This window comes from Seriola dumerili, unplaced genomic scaffold, assembly GCF_002260705.1.
Source record: "Seriola dumerili isolate Sdu_G_001 unplaced genomic scaffold, Sdu_1.0 BDQW01000052.1, whole genome shotgun sequence".
In the NCBI taxonomy this organism is placed as follows: domain Eukaryota; kingdom Metazoa; phylum Chordata; class Actinopteri; order Carangiformes; family Carangidae; genus Seriola; species Seriola dumerili.
Genome location: NW_019174307.1, coordinates 4,875,129 through 4,895,410, shown reverse-complemented (window position 1 = coordinate 4,895,410; position 20,282 = coordinate 4,875,129). Strand labels below are relative to the sequence as shown.

General features: G+C 41.0%; 1 protein-coding gene across 1 annotated transcript in view; it reads left to right on the top strand.

Moving 5' to 3' along the window:
- Positions 1 to 20,282, top strand: part of LOC111218203 (partitioning defective 3 homolog B-like) — a 198,203-nt gene that overhangs the window by 102,268 nt on the left and 75,653 nt on the right. Inside the window, exons 18-20 of the mRNA XM_022740380.1 lie at positions 822 to 866; positions 11,122 to 11,337; positions 14,582 to 14,804. Coding sequence (XP_022596101.1) covers positions 822 to 866; positions 11,122 to 11,337; positions 14,582 to 14,804 — 484 coding nt within the window. The remainder of the gene's footprint in view (positions 1 to 821; positions 867 to 11,121; positions 11,338 to 14,581; positions 14,805 to 20,282) is intronic.

Genomic DNA, 20,282 nt, shown 5'->3' with positions numbered 1-20,282 from the left:
CTACAGATCTGCTGATGTAGGCGCATACACATGCACGCTGATCCGCAAACTACTGGGTTGCTGAAGCAGTCATATTGATTCACCGCAGACTCATGCCATCAGACACACACACAGCTAGAATTACACTTCAGGCTTGGTTTTCATTATAAAAGTATTTGCTGTGAGAAGCCATGTTACTGCTTGGTTTTTGTGGTCTGAGTGTGTGTGTGTGTGAGAGTGTGTATTTGGCTACCAGTCAATGTGTTTCTTGTTGGCTCTGGACTGCTTTGTGGCTTTAGGAAAGAGTGAGGAAAAGCAAAATAAGGACTGGCGGAGACGTAGAAAGTGAAAGGAGGATTAACAAGGAGCAAAGGAGGGAAAGAGGGAGAGAAGAACGCTGCTGGATGGATTGAGAAGATAGAATGGCAAAAAGAGGGAAACGGGATGACTGAAGGAGATGAGGGAGGGTGAATGACAAATGAAGTGGTGGAGAAGGGAGGAAGGGAAATGACTTCAGTAGCAGTGAAGCTGACTGAACATCGCAGAGAAAAAGAGCAGCTACTGCACCATCTTGTAAAATGAGACAGAAAGAATAATAGTCTGATAGAGAATGATGGAGACAGAAGGAGGAGCTGAGACGGAGGGAGGAAGGAGAAGTGCAATTTAAATTTAAAAAAGAAAAAAAGTTTTTTGGGGATGAGAAACACTTTTGCACAGTTGGCAAGTCGAGCACAAAAAAATGGAAAATGTAGACGTCAAGGGAAGGGAGTAATATCTACAGCAATAAAATAAGTGTGTGAGTTCATGTATTATATATTAACACTTTTTATGTTTTGTTTCAGTGGCAGATGAGAGCAACGTAGGATCCCTGATTGGAAACACTGCTGGTGAGCCAAACTCAGATACTGCCTACACATGCACGATAATCCACATCATAGACGCAGAGAGACACTGAAACACATTCACAAACATTTCACCAAATGCTGTTTAATTTTCAAAAAAAATGATCGTGTTTTCCAAAGACGGCAAGAAAGAGAGAAAAGGGCAGAGTTTCACGTAGGAGAAAAGTAACAAACTGAACCGACGTGAAAAGTGGGAAGCAAGAAACAGAAAGTGAGAGCAACAGCATTAAACCGGGGCTTGATCATGTGAAACCTGCAGATGACAATACTTGTCACATGTGCATGTGTTTTTATCTTTAGTCTTTATTTGCAAGGAAGTGCACACTTGGGCTCAATTTCAAGTCAGAATGAAATGCACCATGATGAGCGATGATTTGCCACTACAATAAAACAAGAGAAAAGAGTCAAAGAAGAAAGAGTAGATACAATATATGCTGATGCAAATTCATACAAAAGGTTCTCTGTCTTCTTTTACAATTAAAAAAAAAGAAAAAAGTTATGCAATCAAAAAGACCGTTGCTGTATCTATCATGTCACCGAGTTCATCACTGTGTTTGAAGCCATGTTTCCTCCCTTTTCTCTATCCTCTCTCCAGTCACATGTACGTGCCACTTCACTCTTCCTCTTTCATCCTGCCTCTTCTGCCTCCTATATACACTTGACTCCTTTCTGGCTCTATAGACATTCCTTAATCCTTAACTTGTTCAAAGTGCAGATGAAAGTGAGAATTGCGGAAGGACTGGAGAGAGAGGAGAAGGGCCAGACTGTGGCCACTTCTTACAGATATGCATAGACAAGCTTGTTCATGAGGGTAGGAGAGAGAGAAAGAGACAGAAGAGACAGAACAAGAGAGAACACACTCATCTTAAAGGAAAGCACAAGCACAGGGGAACAAAGATGACTGATGCTTCAAAACCTTTCACCTTATTAGCCTGCACACACTTCTTTATAAAAGTTTCATGTCGAACTTTTCTTTTTTGCTTTGCCTTGAAGTCTCCCCCATTTCATTTGTAGCTGCTTGAATGTAAGAGCACTCTACCTCATTCCACTGTGTGTGTGTGTGTGTGTGTGTGTCTGTCTTGCTGTCTGCCACTTTATCCCTGTCAATCAGCCCAGCCTTTTTCCACATTCTGCTGTGCCTCAGTTTTATACATGGTGGTATTGACTTTTTAAAGTATATTTTTGGGCTTTTTATGCCTTTATTAGATAATACAGTAGAGAGAGACGGCAGAGAGAGGGGGAATGACATGCAGTAAAGGGCCGTCCGATGCGGGATTCGAACCGGGGCTGACCGCAGCGAGGACTTTAGCCTCTACATATGGGGCGCCTGCTCAACCCACTGCGCCACTCAACGCCGTGGTATTAACTTTTTATGAACTGGCTCCATAACCAATCGAAAGGGAGCAAGAAAGGCAGTATGTGGACCATAAAAGACAATATATGGAAACAATGCAAAACATTTATTTTATTAGAGTGAAACCCTAATATAACAAAACTAACTTTTCTCTTCTTCTAACAGCTGAAAAAAGATGGAGAAAACATCTTTTTTCACCTTTTAATCCTGGGTTTGGAGCTAAAGTGCAACCGTATGCTAGAAAGCGTGCCGTATGATCCGCAACTTAGACAGTGGTTAAATGTGTTCTGAACAAGATATGCTGGTGTAAAAGGGCAGGTGAGGGAACATCTTGAATAAGAAAAAGAGGATTACTTCGTGGTAAACATGGAGAGTCAAGGCTTTGCGTGAAGAAGAAAATATAAAACAGAAATACTGTACAACTCTAGCGTCATAGACTCTGGTTATGTATTCCTTTAGGTTTCCAAAACAAAGCTTTATTGTGAGCAAACTGAATCTTAACATCTGTTTATGTTTTTGTCAGCTTTTATTAGCGATGTCAAAACGTACGGGGCCCTTCTCGCTGTCAGAAGATTGTAAAACGGAAAGATCTTGAATAACTATGAATTGGCTTCAGGTGTAAAATGAAATCAGCCTCATTGTCAGTGACTTTCCTTTGTGTTCCAGGACCTGCAGAGCACATTGTTTCTCACTGACAGAGCTCAGTGAATGACATGAAGCAAGCTCGGGGAATAGGGCTTGTAATTTAGGATGAAGAGCGTGACAAAGTTATGGGGCTCGGCTGGATGAACGTGTTAAGGAGACCTGGGGGATTAAATACCTAGATTGTCTCTATAGCCTTGATATGGAGGAGTATGGGGTGAATTTGGTTAATGGCCGCATTTTCTCCTGCTTGCTCTGCTTTATTGTGCTGCACTGTAGACTATAGCTTGTTTTTAAAACACCTTCTGTATCTAGAACATATGCTGCAGAACAAAAACAGAAATATTGGACTAAGACAGACAACATGGCACTGTCAGTGAATTATACTGTGTGGTTTTATTTACTGTTGCATTGTCTGTTAGCAGTGAATCTAAACTGACCTGGAATGACTTGACCTGGTGGTGGTTGTGTAATATATGAAAATTGCAAAGTGAGATCAACATTTTTTTTTTTGAATCATCCGAAATCTAACCACAGTTTTCATCCTCACCTACTTCTAGCTCTGTTTTCCACAGTAACATGCCGGTGGAATGTCCAGCAAAGCCTTCAAGTGCTCCTGTCTTTTCCCCTGCGAAAGACAGACAACATGACTTTATATACACTACACTAAAGCCTGTTTACACATTCCGTGTACCTGTTGCTTGTGAACGTGTCTCCTGTTTTACAATGCCATATAGCCCGGAGAGTTGTTAAATAGAGTGTGTGCCTGGCAGCCATGGTCGTTTTTTTGCCAACCCACTTTCCTTTGCTCTAATGTATTTTTTATAAGTGAAATGCTTCCAACAACCGTGCGCTGGGACGTCAGACAGCTGCATGGACTTTGTTGAGTGACAGAGAGAGGGGAGTGTGGGGCTGGGTCCTGGGAAGTGAGCAGTTTTAAAGACAATGACTTCTGGGAATGCTGTTTTCACTTACAGCAGTGGTCTTTCCCTCCACACCCAGAGAAACCACCGGGCACACGCACACACACACACACACACACACACACACACACACACCCACACACAAAACTATTACCGTTATGGTAATGTTATGGTAATGGAAAGACTCCATCATCTTGTGGAAAATGTGAACCTTGGAAGATGTCATATTATATTATAATTTTGCAGAATCTGAGATGCAAAGTGATGGAAATAGGAGACCATATTACAAAGTGTGTGTGTGTATACGTGTGTGGAAACCTTCCCCTGAAAGTGAGCGTGTGAGTGAGAAACTTAAGTGTGTTTTTGTGACTAAATACTTTTCCCATGTGTGGAGGCTGCAGTTGAGCAAATTCTGTAACTCCCTTCAGTAAAGTTTAAACAGTACTTATTTTTGATATACATAGAAAAGTCCCCAATTCAACATTCTAATGTTATAAATACTGATGGAGAATACGAAACTGTAAACACTACTTGACGGAGTGTGTTTGTGTCTTTGTGGTCAGACATGCCTCATGGTTTCTGTGGTGGCACAGAGAAAGCATTCCAATAATACATTTGATTTATTAGCAGGAAGAGTAAAAATGAAATGCAGTGATGGACAAATTATATCATTCAATGATATCATTTAAGACACTGTCAGAATATAAAGTTCGCTATACAGATGTGAACAGTGTCATGGTGAAAGAAAGAAAGTAAAACCAGCATATATCAATCTATCTTGTATGGAGTGATTCTCTCCTCAGACCACTTTAAATAGGACAGTGCAGTCAAACTCACACTCACTCACAAATACTGCTGACAGGACATAAAATGAACGGTTGCAGCTGTGTTTCTTTCACCGTGTTTTCCTTTGGTGATGGGGACAGCCTGGAGCTCTGTGTGTGTGTCTGTGTGTGTGTGTGTGTGTGTGTGTGTGTGTGTGTGTGTGTGTGTGTGTGTGTGTGTGTGTGTGTCTCTTCGAATCGGTGTAGGAGAGATGTTTCCTTATGAAAATAAATGGTGAGCAATGAACATCCACAGGAATGATGAAAAGCTTGTCAGAGAAAAGTGTGTGTAGGGAGTATGTGCGCATGTGTACTAACGTCTTCAGTTATGCACTTGGGTTCTTTAATGTGTGTGAGAGACTTTAATAGTCGCACAAGTCCCAGCACAGATGCTTCTTAAAGATGTGATGACTGGCAACAAGGTCTTATTCTGTGGAGTTATTCTCATCCTATGCTTGTGAGGACACACTGCTATACATAAACACATCCAAGTAAAAAAAAAAAACTCAATCACCAAAATGCCTGTCCACTTTTGTTATAGTTGCATGTCTTTGTATTATCACCAGCTCTCCCCCTCTCTCTCTCTGTCTCTCTGTCTCTCTGTCTCTCTGTCTCTCTGTCTCTCTTTCACTCTCACCCACTCTCTTTCTTGCCAACGCCATTCAGGCTTAGAGACTGACAAACAGACAGAGGAGCTTAGAACGAACAGCATCTCTCTGAAAATGTCTGTGTGTGCGTGTGTGTGTCTTTGTGTGTCTGTGTGTCTGTGTGTCAGGGGGCCAGTGTGATGCTGAGGGAGACTGGTGCAGTCCATTGTCTGAATCTCTCCCTAGTGGAACTTTGACTTTGACAACAGTCGCACACTGACAAGCTCTGCCAAAACTGGATCTCTCTATATCCCCTTCTGTCTCCTTCTCGCTGTGATTGTCTCTTTATTTCTCTCTTCATCTCTCTCACTCTCTCTCTCTCTCTGTTTTTTTTTTTCTGGGATATTTTTTCTATTCAGTTTTTCATTGTTTCCCTGTCTCACTGGCTCTTACAGACTTTGCTGTGGAATTAACCTGAATGCCACCTTGTTAGGCTGATGTGGATTGATGGATTAATTTGTCACAAGGAGAGCAGCGCGTCTTTGTGTGTGGATGTGTGCGAACTCTACTCAGTGCCACCACACATTAGCACTTTACAGTCATTCTTAGACACAGAATTTAAACAGCTGAACTAAGCACTCACCGCTTCTCTGTCATTTTTAACCGTCATACTTCACGTTTTGTTGTAGTGAAGGTATCTGGCTCCAGCCTCTATGTTTAGCACACACTGACATTTCATGGTGTGTGTGTGTGTGTGTGTGTACTCTCGGCTGCCTCTCTGTATATTGAATGGCCTTTGACCCCTCTCTATCTCCCCCAGTAAGGCAATAAAGGTGAGCAGTAATCAGGAGATGGTCAGAGCCGTCGTTTCTTACTGGTGCAGCCATTCATCTCTATCAAGCTTCACACACTGATCACTGACATTTGTTGTGCTGTACATTGTCTGATGGCTGAGAGAGAGAAACATGAGGGGATGGAGGCCATTTGTTTCTGTCCTGAACCAATCAGTTGCTTTCCCTGTGATGGATTCATTTCGGAAGAGTTTTGTGGGCCTGTTGAAGAGTGTATGTTCTTGCTTGTATACATGAGAGATACTGCGTCTTCCTCTCAGAGGGACTGCATGCAGCTTTTCTCTGCTGTAAGAAGAATCAATAACTAATGTGAAATTTCTGCAACTGCCCAAAAAATAATACTATTAAACTTTTTTTTTTTTTTTTCTAGCACCATTTCTTAGTGACATATTTGTGTAAGGAAGGACTGAAGTAATCATCGTTAAGAAACACATTTGAAAAGTAGAATATCAGGGATCCTCAGCTTGCAATCAAAACAGAAAGACACTCCCATGTGTTTAAGGTGAGGCAACGATATTGATCGCGGGGTCATTACGCCTTATTTCATTTTCTGAATCTGTGTTCACTGGCTAAATAACCTGGGGCAAATGCAAGAGGCATTGACAAAATGATTAACTGTAGTTAGTGTGATGGTTATGGCCATTTTCTCAGCTTTGCGTGTCAGCTCAGGTGTTAGAGAATGACATTACTATCATTAGATGGACTTTCAAGTTCTGTCCAATTGTTAGAGGTTTTTGTCTCTGTTTAGTTACACTTTTGTTAAAACCTTGACAAATCAGGACTTCCCACTGCTCAGACAAAGGGTAAGTAAGTTCAGAGTTTCATTCTTTAACTTGACATTAAAGATATTGAAATGACACTTCTGTTGGGAAACAGCCGTGTTACCTTTGGGTTACAGCACAATTTCTGTAGAAAGCAATTCACCATGTTACATTTGCATCATTTATTTCTTAGTATTTCTTTTTAAATTGAGGCTGTCCAGCGCTGCAGCATCTGCATCAAGCTCGAAGGGAACCAGTAAATGCTGATCTGAGACATGAGATTGAGGATGATGTCACATGTTTTTTTATTGTTTGTGACGCCCATTCAATTAATATGAAGCCCTGAGGGATAATAAAACCGCTTTTCATCCTCTGGGAGATTGACCCTCACAACACTCACATATATGATATACAAGAAAATCTTGTTTCCAGGAACAACCTAAGATATTTCACAACAGATACACACATGCACGCTGACACATACTCTCTGTGCATTGTGCACACGCATACCTCTTACAAATGTTCGCAGGTTGAGGAAATTTAATCACACAGTTTTAAAGATCCATGTGACTGCATTTAGGATGGATTATTCATGTAAAACATCCTGTAATATATAAATAATTCTGTATATGTCTTGTTAAACATTGCCTGATTGCATAAATAGAATGGTTTCATAATGCCATAGCGGCTGGGTTGGGTAGTGACGTATTTTGGCTGTGATGTGCCGTTTTTCTTCAACTCTAGGCTGAAACACAGGGGGACCTCCACTGGTGGGACAGTGATAGAAGTTGAATATTCTCTTTACTAAAAAAAACTGTTTTTTGGGTGTGTATTAATGCAAAAATAGAATGCAGAAATTGAGTCGCATCTTTTTATTGGTGCTGTTGTTGAGTCTGCTGGCTTTGTTGCTGCAGCCTGCTGCTAAGCCACTGCTCGGTGTAATTTTGACTTTGAAAGTAGCCTATTGCCTTCCTGCCAACAAAATAGCCTTGGGATAGCTCGGCGTTCTCTGTCTTTGTGTTTTGTTTTTAATTTTTAATTTCTTCTCTCCTACTCTGTCTCTTGTTGTCACTCCTATCCTCTGTCGTTCATTCCCAAGCTTGTTCTCTTTGTCTCTCTTTCTGTAGCATCCTTTCACAATGTCGGTTTTCCTCTGCCAACCCCCCACTTTCCTATCCTTTCCCTCAAACCACTTTGTTACTCTTGTCTTGCTCGTCATCCCTTCTCTGTCACTCCCTCCCTCTCTCCCTCTCTCTCCCTCTCTCTCTCTCTCTCTCTCTCTTTAAAAGCAGCTTAATTCTATCATCTTACAGTTGGACAGCAGTAATTACATTTGTGACACAAATCCTGCTACTCGCAGCAAAATACTATGTGTGTGTGAGAGACCAAGTGTGTGTTTGTGTGTATGTTTCAGTATGTGGAAGCATGCTCATCACCCAGTGTTTGCGTGTGTGTGTGGTGCGTGTGCGTGTGTGTGTGTGTGTGTGTGTGTGTGTGTGTGTGTGTGTGTGTGTGTGTGTGTGTGTGTGTGTGTGTGTGTGTGTGTGTGTGTGTTCCCTGATAACCACACTAAGCTATTTTTAACACAGTTTATATCATCCTACAATCCAACCGTCTGCAATCAGACAAGTTTGGACTCAGAGGTCACCGGCTCTATTAGACTGCATTCGCCCTCAAACTTTGTAGATTCCCCAGAGAATCAACCCTGACCCTGCCACCTTGCATTGAGTTTAAATGAAGAACTCACACATGGTTCACATAGACTGTATTGATCTAGAGAAAGCAGTAGCGGCAAGTAAACACCGATGTGTCCAAATCAAGGCATAAGTATGCTGGATTGTAACTGAAAATGAAAATGGTCAGATGCTGTTTTAACTTTGATTGTGCTTGTGTGTTTGAGAATGTTGTTGGCAAGTGCATACATGTTGGCTCGAAGAGTTTCAGGACACTGATTGGAGTGTGAATAAAAGGAATAATACATCAAAAATCCTGGACAACTCATGTTGAGTTTATTCATGCCTTTGGTGGCCTTGGTTCAGATGTTACTGGCAGCTCTAATCCACGGGCCTTAGAGATTTCAAACAGTGGATTACCTATTGAAATGGGCATATGTAACCTTTTATTTTTTTTAAATATTACACTCCACTCTTTGTCCTAAAAATGAAAATGTGTTTTTATATACATGCCTCTTTAAAAACTGTTAATATTTTTTCTAAGATTGAAGCCTGAAGTTTACTTCAGACCGGCAGCAGAGGGTACACAGTCTTATTAAGCGTCTGGAAGCTATAAACTTGGTTATCAATGGTTATAACACATGCAGATTCTTCTGTACAGGTGAACTACATGTTAACAATTTAACTGTCATACCCTGTGGCGCATATGGAAATGCTGAGCAGATCCTGTTGACCTTGATTTTTGATCAAGATTGCTCGATGAAAGATCTGAGTGACTCTTTGCAAAGACAATCGCACATTTGGAAAGACCAGTGGTGCGAAAACCAGAGGCGATGGTCTGCAGATATCTGGCCAAAAGTGAAATGGTCAGTCATGTACTAACATATCATAACAAATATAACTTGACTTTGTTTCAAGGTCATTCTTCACAGTGAATTATAAGGGCCATAGCTGCCTATCCTTATGGGTTCCATGACTATTAATCTAAAACATCCACCATTGTGTAAATAGTGTCACTTAATCTAAAAATGAAGTTATTTTGTATAAATCCTTGTGCAGTTTGGAAATAACATGTCCTCTATTGTGTGTAATTAATCAAAGTTTGGTATACACAAGAAAACTTTGTGTTATCATCACATCATGCAGATGTGTATCTGTCTTGCCGTATCGAAAAATCCTCAGCATCAATCAAGGGTTGATTCAATATAGATTAATCACATAGCACTTGCATGGGGTTTGCTGCTTCAGTATACATCTGAATGCCATGTGGACCATCTTTATGGATGGGAGTTATGGCCCTTGTCCGTCTTCTCTCCCAGCAGGCAACTTAAATTATGTATGTGCATACATTCTAGGTGTGTTATTACTCTTTATGTGTGTGTGTGTGTGTGTGTGTGTGTGTGTGTGTTTGGTTAATGGTTGTTTAAATAGATGTGGAAGTCACATCAGTCCTCTCATCTCTTTTGCTCTGAGACACTGACACCGGACACACACACACGCACACACGCACACAGAGCGGTCATGTGTGTATAGGGAATCATTAGCTAAAGTGATGCAGGTTTAGCCATCATGAATCACAGTGGCATCATATCGACAAGCCACAGCCAGCAAGGAATCCAAAATGTGTGTGTGTGTGTGTGTGTGTGTATGTGTGTAAGGATTAGCAGTATTTTGAGCTGGCAGCACGCCCGGCCTTCCACCCTTCCTATCATTTTTCTCTGTCTTCCTCCCCGCCACCGTGGAATTCCATGGAGGAAACTTAATTTGCTCTCTCCCTGTCGTCGTTCCTCCTATCCCTTTTCTCCACATCTTGCCTGCCATCAGTGTCCTCCCTGTTTTAGGTGACACACCAAATTGGAAGCACACGTTACCCTCTTTCCCTCCTTTGGTTTACAATCGGCGGTCCTCGTTAGTGGTGGGGACATCACAATGAGCCTCGAGGCTGAACTTGGTCCAACTTAAGCAGGAAGCATGGCATTGGCTTTCGCTGAGTTTCAGCAGCTGGATAGCAACAATTGTTAGGTACTCTGCTTAATGCAGAACATGCAGCCATGTCTTGCTTTTTTTTTTTTTTTTTTACCACTTGGAAACTATATACACAGGAAATTATGAAGCTTCACAACCTATCTTCACAATATCTCTGATCTCTCCCTTGAATACTTCTTCCATTGTTCTGTCTTCTCATACATCCCTCTCCTCTCCATCATCCTTTCTGCTGCATCCCTCCCTCCCTCAGTAATATCTCTCACAGCATACTTGAGATGATCGATGGAGAACCAGTAACAGTGAAACAGACTTCCCATCCATCATAATCTCAACAACAGCATAGTTAACTGCATCACTGTATTCTTTTTTTTCTTTCTCTCTCCCGAGTTCAGCCATGTCGTGGTCATACTGGCTCCCAGTCTGTGTCTCCACAGGCTTTTTTAACCCAATCAGAGCAAAGTACAGCAGGGATGAACCTATTTGATAGGCTCATCAGACTCGGAAAGATATGGCCATGTCCTACCATGTACAAACTTTTCAGGTTTTTTGTTTTTACTGTAGCAGTATTTCTGATGCAACACATATACTACGTACATACGTTCATATCTGCCTTTTCTGTGTCTCCGTCTACCACCTCAGCTCCATCAGGTCCTGTCGAACTCGGCCCTACCCTCGGCCTGAAGAAGTCCAGTTCGCTGGAGAGTCTCCAGACGGCCATGTCAGAGGTCAGCAGGAAAAACGAACTCCTCCCATTCCACCGTCCTCGTCCAAATATGGTCAGGGGAAGAGGCTGCAACGAGAGCTTCAGGGCAGCTATTGATAAATCCTATGACGGGCCACCTGAAGACGATGATGGTAAGAGAGATGAAAGGGGTGTTAAGTTGGGGGGCATGTGTGTATGAATGTGTGCTCTTTTGGTGCTTATATCTGCAGACATTTGGACACAAAACAGATAATATACTAAATATTGCATATTAAAGTCAACATTTACCCTGAATCTTTCCAACACGTTGCACTTCTTGCACCTTTATCAGTGATGTCACAGCAGTTAAAAAAAAAAAAAAAAAGAAAGAAGGAAAGAAATATCCAAAAATGCTTTGAAATTGCTGATTGAGGAATGTTTACTATGACGGGATAATCCTACAGGACGTTCGTGCATGTCACTTGCTGTTTTCCGTTCTTCCTTCCGTATGTCACCATTTCCCCCATAACATGGCTTACGTCTTAGACAAGGGCTTTGCGATAAGTACATCAAATCATCAACACATATGAAGCAATGCAGTAGCATTTCATCGCAGTATGTGATTCAGTGCTGCGTTGGGCTTTCGCTTTAAATATTTATCCAGGAGCTAAATGGTAGCTGCTTGGTTTGTTTCACTGGAGAGGGGATTGGGGGGGGGGGGCAGTGCAGTTCAATTCCCAGCTGTATTATTAGCAGCAAACTCTTATCAGTCACCAGCAGAGTAATGAGTTGGGCTGTTTCAGATCACTACTCTCACACAGGATAGGACTAATAGGGCATGTCAACACCACACACACGCGGTGGCCACATCTGTCACCATCTTTCTAAATGTTCAACACTTTGAGAGCTGCTGTTAATTGACAGATAACAGTGCCCTACAGCACGCACTGAAGATCTATCTATCTCTTTTTCTCTCTGTCTCTTTCTGTGTCTCTCTTTCTCTACATTTGTTTATTTTTCCACTTTAAATTATATCCTCACTTCCATGTCACATATAAATGTTTATTGATTACCATCTGTCAGTTGTTGAGAGGTGGATTAGCTGTTTTACCTACGGACCACTGGTGATTAGGAGGGAGAACATTGCAGAACATTTTAGTTCACAAGTAATGTTTAATCTGGGTTCATGTGTAGATGATACATTTTGTGGGATCCTGAGTGAATCAGGATCAGGCCACAGTGCTTCAGAGTTTCCAGTAAATTCAGTTGTCAAGCTGACCGCTCAACAGAGGCTTTGAGTCACTGGCTTTGATGTCTTAAGTCAGCTGGGATGGAGTCAAGCGGTGAATAGTTGTTTCTGCCTTTCTCTTTCCGTCTTTCCTGACATGTAGTGTTACCTTACTTCTGTTTCATTTTCCATCTCTTTTTCTTTTCTTTGTTTTCTGTTTCTTATGTCCCCTTCTTCACATACACCATCCCTACAAGTGTTGGGGAGCAGTCTCGCACAGAGCACATTCTTATTATGGTGGTTTGTGGTGTGTTCTGTCCCATGAACTAAAACACGGATGACTTTAGCAGAGTACAACCTACTGTGTTCCAAGAGAAGAGAAGAGAAGATGCACGGTGTTTCTTCATGCTTTAGTTTTCTATGAGAAAGGAAAGAGCCCGCTGATTGGCTTCATATGATGTGACGTGACGGTGATACGATTCTAATATTGGCTCACTTCACTGACATGCTTTTAAGCAGATCACACATTATCATTGCTATCGCAATCATCGCTATCATTGTCATACTTTCTTCTAATATTTACTCATGCTACGGTAGTGACAGGCCGCTGTTACTCACAACCAGTTCCAACCCATTCAGTCCTGATTATTATATGTAGGTCAGAACAAGCTGCGGTCTGTGGGCATTTCGTGATTTAGACGTAGGGTTTTCCTGACTTTGCTGTTCAGATTTTATGAACAAATCTAAGAGAGGAAATAAAACATTTGTAATTGAGGCTCATTCTGTGTGTGTTGTGTTAAAACCCTCTCAGAAAATACACATTCACAGCTCGAACAGACGTTCTATAGAGATCGCAGCTGTGGCCACTGTGGTCATGTTCACTTTTTAACTCCTCATGAGGAGGCTAAGGCCTTGGTTACACTGGCTTGCAGACTAATACACAGACAGCTGCTGATCAACATGGTGTACGCATTCCATAGAATGAATTGTAGAGGTGAGGGTGGCGGCAGAAAACTTCACACAGCCTCTCTTCAAACTCAGCGTCCATGTTTGTTTTCCAGCTCATGTGCAGTTGGTGCCCCTCGTAGTGTAGTGGCTGCACAGGCATCTGCACAAGAGCCTTGCATACACCCTACATCACGCAGACCCCAGAGGACAACAGAGGACAATAACATTGGCGTAACAAAGACCGATATAACCATGAGCCTGTGGATCTTCAGGCTGAAATACACACATACACAAACACACACACACACATACACACATACACACATAATTATATTTCCATCCTGTTGGAAGACAGTCTTTGTAATTAAGGGTGAAGTGAAGATCCACACAAAGTTAAATCTCAATTGAAGTAACTAATTTGGTTTGGTTATCTTATAAAATCTGACAAGTGATCCGTGTGTGTGTGTGTGTGTGTGTGTGTGTGAGATCATTGTTATTCAAGGCCAGAGCTTCAGCCTGTTGAAGAAGTAATGAGGCATCACAGTTTACGCCTTGAACATTTTTGCTTTCTTATTTCTAAGAGTTAATTAATTCACTGTAAAGTTAATGGATCTGCTGTGGAGATGGGGCATCGTGTGCCTGTGTGTATGTGGACTTCTTGGATGGTACCTGATCAGTTTGAGTCTCTGGTTTCATTGATTTAAACAAATTGCAGAAGTGGACACAATCCATTATAGTTCTTTTCTTTCACTACTGCTGTTATTGAAGATGCACTGATTGCAATTTTCTTTCTAAGAACTATAATTGACAGCTATACAAACGTTTTGTAACTTTTCTTTAATGGACAATTAAATTGTACGTTCATAAAAAATAACATTGACTATTAAGTATGAAACAAATAGATGAAGTCATGCACAGGTGAGATAAACAGTGTGGCACTAGTTTGCCCCCTTTGCCTTTGCTAGCTTCTTGAAATGTTCAACAAGGTGATGGTGTTTTTAAGTTTCTGATTAAGTTTGTTGTTACAAATGTTTTCATTTTTGTTCCTCCGTGGCTTACCATGACCTTACAGGTATTACAAATTGCAAGCTTTGTGTCTTTTTTACTCACAGTGAAGAACTTCCTTTCTGATGGCATAAATTTGATAAATCTGAGATTGATCAGCCGGTCACAGATCATAACTGATCATACTGAAAACCAACCTTTTCCAACCTCTGTTCTTCTTCTTTCATTCCCTCTAGATGATGGTTCGGAGCCGAGTTCAGGCCGTGACACCCCTGCAAGTAGTTCATCTCGCCAGGGAGCGGGGGATCAGATAGAGGAGAAAGGCAAAAAAGACAAGAAAAAGAAAGCGAAAACAAAGAAGAAAGAAAAGAACAAGGGGAAAGGAAAAGAGAAAAAGAAAACAGAGGAGCCTGAAGAGACAGAGAAGAAGAGCAAGAAAATAGGATTTGGCCTTCTGAGGTGAGTGACTGTATATGAGACAGAGAGAGAGAAGGAGATGGAGATTTTTTTAATTTTTAAACATGTATTCATAGTCATATGCCTTTGGGTGTTTATTTGTATGTAAACTGTATGTGTGTGCGTGTATTTGCCGAACGACCAATACAGTGCCTACACTACCTTGTAAAGTGCCATCTGTTAAATGTGATGTCTTACAGTCTTGGTGTGTTTACGAGTCATTTTGTAAGAAAGCAACTATAAAGATAATGTTTTGTTGGTGTCATATGAATCCACTAGTCAGTATAATAACAACAGTAACAAATTTTCCGACTGATCATTAACAGGTTAACTTACTGGTTAGGTGACCTGTCCTTAACCCCGCTTTGTATCACTGTATGTCATCCAGACATATGTATGGATTTTTTTGGGCACATAAACCAGCACGTTCTCTGCACACCTCATGCATTCATGACAAAAATAACCCTTAAACATTAACACTGAGGCCTTTTTTGTCACTCATGAAACACTATCCCATGCTCATAGGCACACACAGACCACTGTTAGAGTGGTGCCCTAATTGCCTTAAGAGGTCCTGAAAATTATCTGTCAGAACTATTTCATGTGATTAACTTTAACACGATATCTTCCAATGTGAATGGGGCATAAGTACGCACACACAGTGTGTCTCACTGAACAATTTGTACCTTCTACCATAATACCTACCTTATATCATGTGTTTTTTTTTATGACTGTGGTTGTTTTTTAAATGGGATTTCACATGACCATTACATAGATGCAGATCTTAACAAAAACACTCGCATGCAATTTGAGCTACAAAATAAAGCCACAGTCTTTCGAAAATACACTTACTAAAGCGGTCTATCTGAACCAGAACCCAGAAAAACACTTCCAGATTTCAAAGTCACATTTTATCACAGTGATTATATCTCACAATTGCACGTTATTTAAAGTGAAATATTAGGCAATTAGACTAATATGCACTAATGTTACTTAATTGACCAGGTTCAGCGCTCTCTCTTTGAAAGTGTCAACCTTTTTCTTCAACATTTCTTCCACCATTTTCCTCATTCTCAACTTTGTGCTTTCTCTTGCTCATTGGTGAGAAATGTTCTAGTGGTGAGTAGAAATGTTCCTGTGTAAACAGCTCTTTGTATGCAATTATGTTGACTCAGTTTTATGCTAATACTGAGTTGAGATGGATAGGTAGAGCTATGTAATGTGTACTGTAGAGTACAGTATGTTCCTTTTTCGTCACCCACCTATACCAATCATCACACAAAATGCAACCTTGAGTTGTATGGAAAAAACAAAATAGATGAAAATGTCAGTGGTAGTTTCATTCAATATTTGAAACACAATTTTTAGCTTTATAATGCAATTCTTCAAGTCTCAAAGGAAAGATAGACCTTGAAATATGGAAGAAAGTCCCTGGGAGTTCAAACTTGATGAAAGGTCAGTTCACCCATAAAGACCTCCATGGACATCGCCAGCAATATTTTTCACTGAAAAGAGTTTTTTTTTTTTCCATTGAAGAGACTTTTCTACCAGTGGCAAAAATAGTAACTTTCCACTGCAAGGCCTGAGGTTTATTCTGGGTTTTTTTTTTTTCTAAATGTGACTATCGTAAAGAGACTTTGCTGTCTAGCTTTTCCAGTTTAATTTTGCAACACCACAAATAAAATGCTATTCACCTCTGTGTCATTGCATCGGCAGCAGACGTTGTAGCAGCAGACGTCATGAGACAACAGCAAGAAAACGAAAATTGTCTGCATGGCAACAGCACTAAATCATAAAACATTTGTTGTGGATGAATTGACCTCGTAAGTCAATCTATCTATCTAACTATTCAGAATTATTGATGTAACACAAATCCAAAACATTTCTTTTCAACCACAACTTCATGGAACTTGGATGATTGTATGGTTAGAGATGCACAATATATTGGTGACAGGTACATTATCGGACAATAAGTAAGAAAGTCATTGTTCTGATAATAGAATTTCAGCTGATAATGTGGAACCTGCTGCAGACTAGGAACACCACTTAATTTATCTTTAGATTAGTTAAACACTTGGAGACTTTAATATTGAGAACATCCAGTCCCTCATCTCTACCAGCAGAGAGTCTCTTCACATCAGCAGCAGAGGGTAGATCATCATGTAACCTGTACATGCTTATCAGGGGGGGGGGCATAAGTTCTGATACTAATTAGTTTGCATATTTAAAAATAAATGAAGGTTAGAAAAATAAAGTTCTTAGTATAAAATATATATTTCCTTAACACTTTTGCATTTGTAAGATTAATATTATCAGTTATTGTACTGGTATCTGCCAAAGCAAACCGATAAATATTGGTTATTGTTATCTGCCCTTAAATACAATATCCATCCATTTGTATTTTTTATTATTCATGTAATAAGTAAAACCTGAACCATCCAAAAAAGATGGAAAATATTTATTAATTGATTTATTTAGTTTTAGCAGAGAAGCCTCCTCACTCTGCTGGCAATCAAACACAATCATAGTTTTTACTTTTTTGGTGTGGGATGTCGACTCAGTCGTGCCCTTTGTAGTCTCCTTTTCATTTTCTAACCCGCAATCACTCAACACACTGTTCTATGGCGTTAGCGTGGAGCAATGTGCAAACTATGTATTACTAGTGGATTCTCCAGTTTAATCAAACCAAGCCTTCCTTCAATGCTCTTATCTCTCCATCCATCCTTTCATCTAACCACCCATTCCCCCCTCACTTCTTTCCTTAAGTGCCTTAAGAAACCATATAATACACCCAAGGATATATTTAGACCTGTCCTCTACACCCCATCTCTCATCACCTTAAGAGGGTCTTGATTAGAGCCCAGTGATAATCTCAACCTTTTCTCTCCTTCCACTCTTTCTAGTGATAGTTCTGTAACACCCCCCCCCCCCCCCCCCCCCCGCCCCCCCCCCCCCTCCCACCCCCCTCCTAATCTTTGCATCATTTCGATTTTTCCTCTCTGTCTGCTCACCCCACCTCCAGCTCCCTATCTGCATTTGATTGCATGTAATGGTGGTAGACTGAGAAGGCAAATTGGTGCTATTCAGTACAGTTCAATCTAAGCTGAGCTGCTGATTTGTCACATTCATCTAAGGCCAACTCTGATTGGCCTTATGGTCTGGAGGAGAGGGCAGTACGGGATAGTCCACCTTTCTCCAAAACACCTCTGGTTTTACAGTAGCAAATGTGAATGTTTATCATCTGTTGCTTCACACATTGGACACATTGGTTATGTCTCCATCGATGCACCAGCTGCGAAGACAAATATAGGTCATATTGCTGTAATGTTCCCATAGTAAATTCCTCTCTTACAGAGGAAACTCTCTCCACTGGTTCTCCCAATTTAAACTGTAATTGCCAAAAAGGCTGGATTACAATTTAGTTCTTCACTTTAATGAAGAGAGAGCGTAGAGGTTTAGAAAAGTTGAATGTAATTATTGTAATGTTTCATTCACACTGTTAACCCAGATATTAGAGTCAAGACTGTATTTGTTGTAAATGCCCTTTAAAGTGGACAGCTGGCTCTGTCGTCTGAACTGCTGCCACCTGCCAATTCAGAGATGCGAGTCATCTGTGTGTGTGTGTGTGTGTGTGTGTGTGTGTGTGTGTGTGTGTGTGTGTGTGTGTGGTGTGTGTGTGTGTGTGTGTGTGTGTGTGTGTGTGTGAGAGCACATGGTAGAAGCCATCTTACCATTGTGAATATTCATGTGGTGATTGGTCACACAGTCAGATGGTTGACATGTAGTTGGCATGTGGTTGCTGTGAATCTTTCTCAGACACTGTGTGTGTGTGTGTGTGTGTGCGTGTGTGTGTGTGTGTGTGTGTGTTTGTGTATTCTCTCCAAATTGACTGCAGTTGTGTGACCCTCCCTGATCTGTGTATCTCCTCTCTTTCTTGCTCAAATGTGATGTTTGATATTCAAAAAAATCTGGCAACCCTCTGCCTCTAAACATTCATATTACACACACACACACACACACACACACACACACACACATGCATGCACACACACGCACGTATATATACATACCTACAACCATAGCTAAATGGTCCACAAACATAATTACCATGGGTTTGAGAGTATGGTTCTCTAGCTGTTCTGTCATCTGTGTGTGTGTGTGTGTGTGTGTGTGTGTGTGTGTGTGTGTGTGTGTGTGTGTGTGTGTGTGTGTGTGTGTGTTTGTGCACGTGTGTGTATGTGTAGGTGTATATGTGTGTATGACTGGCTGTGAAAAATATGGTAATCTATTAGGTGAGAATGGGAGAGGACAGAGTCTACCAGAACCGGAGAGGGACAGACGCTGTTGTTGCCAGTGCGTTTATGTGAATGTCGCTGTGTGTTGTAAAGTATGCGTACATGCTGTTCATTTTCAGATTTAAAGTGGTGTGAATTTATGAGAATGTATGATAATGAATGCATGGTTGCCTGCCTGGTTGTAATCATGCACTGCTGTACTCACCTCCATCTAGCCCCATGTTGCTCTGTTTGATGTGTGTGTGTGTGTGTGTGTGTGTGTGTGTTTGTGTGTGTGTGTGTGTAAATGTACGCATGCTTTTGTATACATGTCCATGTGCATATATATTTGTGCTGATGGACAGCTGAATAATCGACTTTCATGAGAAAATTTTGTTGAGAAGTTATGTTTACCCTAGAAAACCTCATAGAGCAAGATAAAAGGAGAATTCAGCCACAAACCAAAAAGGTTACAAAGAGGTTACAATTAGAACACCATCCTCCTCTTTGAGCATTAAGTCTGTTACCTTCCTCTACCTCTTATTGATGCCTATAATTATACTCCTCCCCATATTTTCCCCTTCTTTTCCCTCTTCCTCTCTCTGCTCTCTCCAGCTGGTCATAATACAGCACCTCTGTTAGACTTTAAGTGCTCCATCATTGGGACTATTAGCCCATCTCGACGGTGGGGCCCATTAGGACTGACTACCTCCATTGTGGGGTCTGTTATGGTTGAGCTCCATGCTAGGCCTATTAGCCTGAGTCTGTTCATACTGTATGCCTGTGTGTGTTTGAATGTGTGCGCGTGGCGCATAGATGAAAGGGTTGATGGCAGAAAATGGACTCACTTTGTTGCTGCCGTCCCTATCATTTGCAGGAGACTTTCTGATTGGTGGAGCTTTCCATTAAATCAAAATCATCTGCAAATAGTACGAGAGTGTTTCAGGGTTGTTAAAGTCGGCTTAGATGGAAAACGTGTACGCGGGCGTGTGTCTGGATTAAGCAGTACAGGTTACAGGTAGAGAGAGGCATTTGTGATTTTTCGGAATATTTTCTTTCTCAAGCAGAATGAGTCTAAATAAAAGTTTTGTTCAAGTCTAAAGCGCCCACAAAATCAGATGTGTATGCTTTATTTTTTTTTATTTTTTATAAAAATGTATTCAGGCAGACAGCATTACTACCTTCATGATGGAAACAGTATTTGACA